The following is a 10,348-nucleotide window of genomic DNA, read 5'->3' as shown; positions in this document are numbered from 1 at the left end:
TAAACGTGTGCTATGGATATGAAGAGATTGATTTCAAAAAATAAAGTCGTTAAAAAATATCTAAAGCAATGTTCATCATTCTTACTAATGGTGAATGCAAATTAAAATCATTCTGAGGTTTTATCCTCCCCAGTCAGGATGGGTAGCTTCAACTAACAACTGACAGAATTGCTGAAAATGTGGAGAAAGAGGAGCCTTCATTCACTGGTGGTTGAACAGCAAGTTTGTGCATATGCTTTGGAATTCGCTGTGCATAAATATACCATATTAACCAAGAGCACAATATTTTGTTATATGGCCAAATCACCTATTATTCTACCCCATAAATACCTGTTCAACTATGGTCAATATCTCTCCACTCACAATAGCTACGAAACGGAAGCAACTTTAATTTTCTTTACCTGAATAATGGATAATGAAAATGTGGTACATTAAAGATATGGAATACTTTTTAGCTAGAAAGAATAATGACATTTTCAGGTACATAGGTGGAACTAGAAAATGTTATATTGATTCAGGTAACCCAGACCTGTAAAGACAAACACTACTTATTAGTTTTCATCGCTAGTTTCTAGATCCAAACCTTCACATACAAGTGTTTACACCTGGAGTAATGCAGAAGGCCGAACGGCAGAAGGGAAAGAGTGCTTTAGAGGGGGAATGTCAGGATACAAGCGATATGAAGGGGAATGAGAAAAATGCTTTCCCCATTCATCACCCCATCCACATTTAAGCCTTTTACATTCCCTCCTTTATTTGCATATTATATTGTTTTCTAAATACTTAATTTTATGGAAATAGTCTAGTGTAGCTCTCAGCTTCAGGAAGCTTATTTTTCCAGTATGTGACTATCAAAGTCCAGGCTCAAGATCATCAGATTCTTAATAATTGACACCATAGAGTGCTAGGCACTGAGCAGTACATCTATAGCAAAAGATCCAGAGAACACTGTGGAAGGGAGTGTGAAGTCTGTAGGAGTCAGAGGATGGGAGGTATTCTGTCAAATGCTGTCGTCTGGATATGACTCAGACATTGCACTCATGAGTATGTAGCAGCTGTGCGATCTGCAGACATGAACTTCATGATAGTAGGAGATGTTGTGAAGGAGGGGGACATCAGAAGTGGGAGTGAGAGAGGAGAATGGAGTAGGTAAAAAATATGACTCTAACACATTATACACAAGTCAGAAACAAAAATAAAAGAGATACATTAATAGCCAGCTGCTATATGAAAACATGTTAGTTCAATAGCACTCATGATACGAGAAATGCACACGCACATTTGAGTTTGAGTTAGTACCGTTCAGCTACTTAAATGGCAAACTCCTCAATGTTTGTTACTGTACAGAAGGATTCACATCAGTGGGGACTTCTGCACAGTATCACGTAGAATACACAACAGTAAAAGCACTTTAGGAAGCACACTGCCACTATTAAAGCTGCATATTCATATTTCTTATGACACTGTAATTTCACGCCTGGGAATGCATCCAACAGATATGAGTGTATATAATCATGAGAACAAATATATAAAGATATTCATAGTACTCTTATTTACAGCCAACCCAAGTTGGAATAAAGCCAGATTTCCAGGTTGGATATTACGTGATTGCTATGGAACTCGTGACATATTTCTCCATATCTGCGATGAGGAGCAATGTATCACTGTGTGAAACAATAGGGGAAACCATACCTGGGCTGAGAAGAGTAGCCACTGTGTGTTCATGTGAACAAAACCTTCAGGAATGATGTGATGGCATGTAGCTGGAGCTATTGTAGCTCATTAGACTGTGTTTATTGGATGTCCCTGGGGACCCTGTTCTTTTCTGAGAGGAGACGGGTGAATATGGGGTAGAGGGGTAGGGTAGGAAGACTGGAGGGAGGGGAAGGTGGGGAAAATGCAATTAGGATGTAATATATGAGAGAAGAATAAAAACCATCATCGACAACAAAATGACAATATACATATAATATACATACGTGAAATATACACACTTGAAAGATAGGAAGCTTCATAGGCAGTTGGTATAATAAATATTACTGAGATAAAACTTATTAATACTTCTTAGATATAAATTCCAAGAGGGCTCTGTATCTTTTTAAGGTTTGGTGTATTTTCAAAACAAAACAAAACAAAACAAATCTCTAGAATTTCTTGAATAATGTGGGTACTTTGTTTAATAATGTGGGTAGTTATTACCCATCACTTCCCATTACAATACTCTATGTGTGTTTAAAATTGAAATGGCATTATTACAATATAATAAAATGTTTATTTGCATAATAAAAAGAACTTCAAGGCAGGGCAAAATAACACGTTTATCATATCAATGCTTTAGTTTCATCTAGTCTGTTCCACCAGCACTGGCTTTCCCATTTCATCCCTCCCTCCTCTGAGTAATCAGGACGACTGGTTTGTGGAATTTGTTTCCTATTTCTCATTCTGCAAATAGCTTTGTGAATGGATATCTTTCATAAAACATTTTAAATAAAAGTTGCATAGCACACATACATTATTGTGCTGTATGTTTTTCTTAAGATGTATTTTCATGTTTGTGTGTCTGCATGTGATTATGCTACCTATCTGTGGGTGACCATCAAGTCCAGAGAGGGTGTCACATCCCCTGAAGCTGGAGTTATAGGTGGTCCTGAGTTGCCTTATGGAGGGCCTGGGAACTGAACTTGACTCTTTACAAAAACAGTAAATGCTGCTAATTGTTGAGCTCAAACCCCATGCTCTGTGAAACACACACACAAAAAAAACAAAAACAAAACAAATAAACAACACCAATATTTTTGAAAAGAGTTTGATAGGTTTTTAATATCTTTTCTAAGGTATTTGCATATTTCACATTATTTAAAATATTTAAACCTTGGTTATACTCCATTTTGAAGCATGCTATTATATACTCAACTATTTTATTTCCCGTTCTCACACTTCCTTTGACATTTCATGATCAATAATATAGCAGAAAGTATTATGTGGGTGATGTGATGGTTAATCTTGATGGTCCATTTGACGAGACTTTGACTAATATAGAAGACAAGATGCTAGGAAAATTTCAAGAGAGTTTCTAGATAGGGTGGACATAGTTTCTAAGAGGCATGAAGACATAACCTAAGTGTTGGCAGCACTGATGCTCAGGTCTCTGATTGAATATAAAAATATAAAACAAGCTGAGTACCAATATTCATTACTGTCTCCTTCCTAAATGTGACAAGCCAGCACACACTCTTGTCAGCATGACTTCCTGGCCATGATAGATTGTACCCTGAATTCACAAGCCAGAATAAACACATCCTTCCTTTCTGAGGTTGATTTTTGTGAAATATTTTGGTGTAGAAGTGAGAAAACAACTAATGTAGAAATACATAACAAAGAGTATAGCTCCCACTCTGATAAGTCTAGTATTCTTGAAGTAAATCCTACTTCCTCTTGTATTATTTTTAGAATGATATTGTATTTTATTTGCTAATCTCTTCTTTAGCATTTTTGCATACATATTCATAAGCAATCTCTTTCTGTGCTATGGTTATTGGGTTTAGATAAAAATTCTCTCAGTTTCAGAAAACATATTTGAGGGCATACTGACTTTTAGTGTCCTAGAACAATATATGTTGAATACCAGTTATCTTTTTGATGTTCTAGCAGAAGGTCTCTGAAATAAATGCATCATGTAACACACATGCATATGTGCATGTATGTGTATGTGCATGTGTGTACATGCATGCATGCGTGTGTGTGTATAGAGGGGTATACAATTGTGCCATATAACTTGTATGGGTGAGTGAGTGCATGTGTGTGTGTGTGTGTGTGTGTGTGTGTGTGTGTGTGCAAAAGTGTATAACATCATCTTGTAGCATGTGTGTGTGTTTGTAACAGAACATACTTCATCATGTAGCATATGTGTCTCTATAGAAGAGTGTATATTTCGTTGTGTAGTGTGTGTGTATGTGTGTGTGTGTGTGTGTATGTAGAAGGGTATATACTGCATCACGTAGTATATGTGTGTATGTGTGCAGTGTATGTGTGTATATGTGCATTTGTGTGTGTGTAGAGGAGTTTATATGTGGTTATGTGCTTTTTATACCTTATATAGGAATATAAGACAAAGAAGACAAAACTAAGTGTTTTCAAATACAAAGAAATTAACAATGCCAAATTTGGTAGATATGTCAACTGCCCTGATCTGGGTGTATATCTTTACACTAGATTCTAGAGAATTTCATATCATAACAAAGAAACACATTTGCATCTCATGTTTATTGCTGCTTTATTCAAAATAGCAAAGAATTGGAAGAATTAGTATCAATATATGTGTCATGTTAATTAGTAGATGAATGGATAATGAAATGATTATCAATCTATCATCTATCTGTTATCTATCTGATATATAAATATATATGTATATATATATATACACATATATATATATATATATATATTACTATTTAACTATGTAATCAAAGCAATTACCAGAAAATTGATAAATATTAAGCAAGGTTATGCACTTTCAGAAAAATAAGACAAAAATATTCCACTCATATGTATAATCATATGTATATTTGGGTAAAGAATAATTTGTAGAGCACAAATTACCTACTGTAAGTGTGTGTGTGTGTGTGTTTGTGTATGTGTTGAATCAACAATTGTTTCATTTAAAAAAATAAATGACTCTTCTTCATACATATAGGATTTCTATAATGTTTGCTATCACCTATAAAGATTGTATGTGATAAGTAAGTACACACATTGTTGGATATGCTATGTTCTTCACTTTCAATTTTGTTTTCTTTGTCTAGTATTAAACAGCTTCCTAGATTTAGAAAAAAACTTGATGGGTTATTGCTAATCCAATACTCTTACATTTTTAAATTTTGTTATAAAAATGTCATTTTTTCCTTATTTACTCAATCTTTCAATATTTGCTTGCTTTGTCATTTTAGTGATTAAAAGCTATCAGAACCTCTGCTTTCTCCACTTATCCTTGAATTCATACCCTCCCTCCCTCCCTCCCTCCCNNCCTNCNTTCCTTCCTTCCTTCCTTCNTTCCTTCCTCACCCCCCTCATTAATTTATGGGCAAGAACCAATCCCTGACACTGTTGATGGCACTCTGTTATGCCTGCAGATGGGATACTAGCATAATTGTTCCCTGGGAGACTCCACCCAGTAGCCAATGGAAACATAAGGAGACACACAGTCAAACATTAGGTGGAGTTTGAGGAGTCTTGTGGAATATTTGGGGGAAGGACTGAGGGACCCGAAGAGGATAAGGACCTCACAGGAAGACCAACAGAATCAACTGAGCTGGAATGGCAAGAGACTGGACTACCCACCAAAGAACAAGCAAAGACTAGACCTAGTGCCCCCATCCTGCACATATATACAGATATGCATTTGGGCCTTCATGTGGGTCCCCAACAACTAGAGCAGGGGTTGTTGTCCTGAATCTGCCTGTGGATCCTGTTCTGCTAACTGGCTTCTGTGAGAGAGGATGCACATAGTCCTGCAATGACTTGAGATGTCAGGATGGAGTGATACTCATGGGATCTCCTCTTCTCAGAGAAGGGGAGAGGAAATGGGAGAAGAGCTGTAGGAGAGGGAAACTGGTAGGAGAGGGCTGATACTGGGACATAAAGTGAATAAATAAGTCTTACTCTTTCTGTGCAACATAGTTATATAATATTTTACTCATTCTTGCCTTCAGGCTAGTCTAGCAGAGAATAGTACAGCAATTCTCATAGCAGTTGCTGGTTGCATAGGACTTCTGGAGTATGTTTAATCCTGACTTCATTGACCCAGACATGCTCACAACTTTGAATCTTCCTAGATTTTTACAATAATAAGACTGTGGCTCCTTTTCCTGCAAAATGATATAATTGGATGCTTGGGTATGAATTCTTTTGCACTCATTATCCCCCTTGTGTTTTAATGAAACCACATAAAATCATGTTCCATAATCACTCTTTGAAATTTATATTGAGATCTAATATTCTTGCCATTGAAAGCATTTGAATAATTTCCAAGACACTCTGAGGAATATTTCTTAATCTTTAAAGACCTTCATTTTTTGAACTAAACTATGACATAAATTTTACTGTTTAATTCTTTGTAGTTTCATAGTTAGTTATCTGGCATTAAATAGACTTATACTGCCTTGCAACCAACCCAGCTGTGTTTATCTCAAGACGCTTGAACAATGATTTGAATTTGTTTATTACTCATATTACTACATAATGAATGGCCATGCCAGTATGGATATTGAAGGTATCTTTTCATTTTAGGCTGTAAGTTTGCTGATTAATCTTTCTTACTACAGACTTCATTAGGTGTCAGTTAAGAGTTTATCTTCTACTTCACTAATACTTCTCTTTGTTTGTTTTTCTTTCTTAGACATATGCTTATTATTCTGATTATTTTCTAATATTATCCAATGTCATCCATTATGTTTCTACTTGACTCTGCTACTCGTCAGCTGCACTGTAATTTAGTGTTCATACAGATGTGATTTGCACACTTTTAGCTATTTCCTATAATTTTTAATTAACTTCCTTCTTTTATTCATTTTTACTATTACTCTTTGAATTTTAAAAGTATTTGTTCCATTTTTAATTAGTCTCTCTCTCTCTCTCTCTCTCTGTGTGTGTGTGTGTGTGTGTGTGTGTGTGTGTACTTGCAGACATGCATGTATCATGTTTGAGTATGTGAGTTGTATGTGCCATTAACATGGAATCCTGAAGAAGGGGTTATATTCCGTAGAGATGGAATTCAATGTATAGGTGTGCCACTTAATATGGATACCTAGGATTGATCCCCAACTCCTGAACAATCAGCAAATGCTCAGAATAGCCGAGCCAGCTCATGTCTTCATCCTGATTTTGAATTTTGGTGCATGTCATGATCCTTGCCTCTCTATCTCTTTCTCTACCTGAAATTACCGACCAACTAGTGATCTTTTCTATTTGTTTTAATCATAATACATTGTGCAAATGAAGATTATTTGCATTTTTGGATTTGTGCTTAGAGCTGGTCACTAGAAATTCATCATAGTGCTGTCTATAAGGATTGAGTCTTAAAACATTCAGTTTCCTTGTCCTGATGTGAATGTGTCCTCATAGCCTTACTCAATTTTACACAATGCTAGGAAAAAGACTTCAACTAGCTGGCTCTTACACCCTCAGGACTGGTTCACCTGTGCCGTCACCATTATTACCAGCTCTACTGTATTGCCCGTGTGAGGTACAGAGCCCATTCTCCTGAATATGTAAAGTGGACCGCATACACACCACATCACAGAAGATGAGTGGCTGGACCAGGTCTCGAGAGTTCACACCCTCAGGGCCAACTAATCCATGCACTTCCACCGTGGCCATCTCTACTGTGCTGCCCAGACAAAGTGCAGGGCCCTTGCTGGCTACAGACTCAGGAGAGTGGGACCTGAGTAAGATTGGGCAGCACAATAGAGTTGACTCTGATGTAATGGGTATGGGCAAATGGGGCCCAAGAGTGTGAAAGTGCTGACCCTGTCTCCTGCAGGCTGTGGTACTGGGTGATCTGGTAGGGACGGTGCTGGAGAGCTCGTCTTGTTGGTTTGGGTGTGAGAAATCTGGTAGGTTGAGCGACTCAGCGACTACCCAGGCCCAGGTCCAGTACTTCGGATCTACCTCATCCATGAACTGTTGGGGTGCATGAAAGGACGGGTCCTGCAGATCGAAAGCTAGAATTTCCATAACAGAATGACAACAGAATATCTGAGAAGTGGCCTAGTGAGGATCCAGTGTTGAAAATGTAGCAGAAGTCAAGAGTCTGGACAGAAGGGTATATTGTGGGACTCACTGTGACATACTATGCTCTCAGGATAAAAGGTTTTCCATGCTTTGAATTTTTGTTTATTTATTTCTTTTCTTTTCTTCTTGGTAGAAGTTGCAAGGGTCACAGAGGGATGGGGAAATGAGTGGAACTGGGGTGTATGAAGTGAAATTTACAAGGCACCAATAAAAAGTCTTAAAAATGAACTTCAGAAACCTTCCACTAGAAGCTGGCGGAGGGCTTTGTCTAACATTCTTTTAATTTGAAATTTGTAACGCCCTTCATGGTAGGTTTATTTCAAAAGCATGGAGGAGCTTGTGTGGTTCATTGATTTGTATTGGGAATGTGTTGGACGATTAAGATTATACAGTTGTCATTCCAAATCCTACCCAAGAGGATGAAAGTGTCATTAATAACAAAAAAGCCAGTTTTAATATCATTCTTTAAGTTCTCTGTTAGGGTATAAGTTTGTATAGTACTTTAACTATATTTAATAAATCATAAAACTGTAAATATAATATCCTGGATACATCTTATTGGTAAAAACAATGTGATGAGCAGAAGAATGAAGGAGGGCATTTATCATGGCATACAAAAGCCAGAGGTCACAGAATCATCCCAACGTCAAAGATCATTTATGGACTTTCATGTATTTTAATCATTCAAGCAAAAATCTACAACTTTCTGTGTATGGGCAATTAATAATAGAATGTGTGATGATATGACCCTTTGAACACAGTAGATGTCTAGTGGGTATGGAAGGGGAACATTTAAACACGACTCTAAAATGTGATGAGAAAGGATAGGACTCTGTCTAGTGTATTTGTTAGCACTCAAGAGTGTATTCTAAAGAGACAGAGGTGGAAGTACCCAGAGTGTCCCTTGAGATGCTTCTGAAGAAACTGATGCTTGGGCAGTGTTTGGAAGGTTCAGATAAAGTAAGAGTCTTGTCAGAGTGTCTGAAGTACAAACAAGGTTCTACATGAAGCCACATGGCTCTGAAGTCACCGAAGGTTGTTGTCTTGTGGGATGAAAGGAGGCAAAGAGTGGATGGGGTCAGTGTCAAAAGAATTCAAGTGAGTCAAGAAATGGTGTCTCCTTTAGGTTTGGCTATTTGGCGATCACTAAGGACTTTCTGGTGATGCCCTAAGTACCTGGAGGCAAAAACATTGAGCGAAAAAGAATGATGGCTAGCTAAAACAATGCCATGCAAATTAAAAAGAAAAGCACTCCGAGGTTGCATAATTACAAGGTTACTAGAAACTACCAACCCGATTAGAAGATTTTAATTAGAACAGTAGCATGGCCTTTGAAGAGGGTGAAATCATTTTTCATCTTGGAAGCATTTTCTTTACTGGAATGCAAACTTATTAAAAAATAATGATTACTAACAATTCCTTAATAGAAGTTTGGACCTTTTGTTAAGTAACAAAGAAACTATTTAAATGAATTTATAGACTTAAAATTATTCTGTGCATGGAGATGAGATAACCAGTCCCTGTTTAGTATGCTCGACACCGGGTATAAAAGCATTCTGGATAGCAAGGCACACACACATTCAAGCTTATCCTCACTGCAAAACAGTTCTCTCCTGATACCATGAGCTACTCCAGCGGCTACTACGGAGGCCTGGGCTATGGCTATGGTGGCCTTGGAGGCCTGGGCTGTGGATGTAACAGCATCCGCAGACTGAACTGTGGCTCTGGCTATGGAAGCTACGGATATGGCTCTGGTTATGGAGGCTATGGGTATGGCTCTGGCTATGGAGGCTATGGATATGGCTCTGGCTACGGAGGCTTCGGAGGCCACGGATATGGCTGCCGACGCCCTTCATGCTGTGGAGGATATGGGTTCTCCAGCTTCTACTGAGTGAACTGCTGATCTTCAGACTATCATTATTATTTTGTCCATCTTTAGAGAGGAAAATGCTCTTTGTTATAGAGAAGAAATTCACGGCTTATTGAACTGTTGCTCTGGAAGGATCTGGCTTTCAATTACTCTCGAAGAATCTATAATCTCCCCATCGAATTTATGGCTTCATCTGTTATATTCAGTTAATAACATTGTTGCAGATGTGCATGATCTATATTTTAAAATCATCATTAATAAACATGTTTAACTGATCTATCAAACAGTTATCAATCATTTTATTTAAGTACATTATAAACTAGAGTATGAGCTTAAAGTCAGTATGTCATTCTTATGTGGCAGAGTCAATGTTTTGATTCAACAATATTTTATTTAAAAATAAATTTTATTCAATTTTATCTAGTGAATGACTTCCTGTGTTGAGAACCAGTCTAAACATGGAAGATAGGAAAGTACAGAATGGGTTAAAACATAGCTATTTTCATGCTTCTTTTCTTTTGTTCTCAGTAATTGTTCTAATTGAAAATGTTTTTTTTATACAATATATTCTTATTATGGGTCCCAGAATATACATTATACTCTGATTATTTGCTCCCATGTCCTGAGTGCTGGAATATGGAAAACTATGGCCTACAACTGTACCAGGTGCATGCTGTGCTGGAGAACAAA

The 10,348-nt window shown here is 37.3% G+C and overlaps 1 protein-coding gene across 1 annotated transcript; it reads left to right on the top strand.

The window, feature by feature from the left end:
• The first annotated feature begins 9,368 nt into the window (after positions 1 to 9,368).
• On the top strand, positions 9,369 to 9,931 carry LOC110330090 (keratin-associated protein 16-3-like). Its single transcript, XM_021210042.1, has one exon. It carries the CDS (start codon positions 9,410 to 9,412, stop codon positions 9,677 to 9,679), a length of 270 nt encoding a protein of 89 aa, XP_021065701.1. The 5' UTR covers positions 9,369 to 9,409; the 3' UTR covers positions 9,680 to 9,931.
• Positions 9,932 to 10,348: the final 417 nt, after the last annotated feature.

This window comes from Mus pahari, chromosome 12 (assembly GCF_900095145.1).
Source record: "Mus pahari chromosome 12, PAHARI_EIJ_v1.1, whole genome shotgun sequence".
Classification (NCBI taxonomy): Eukaryota; Metazoa; Chordata; class Mammalia; order Rodentia; family Muridae; genus Mus; species Mus pahari.
Note: the sequence above shows the minus strand (reverse complement) of the source record. Positions and strands in the feature narration are given on the sequence as shown.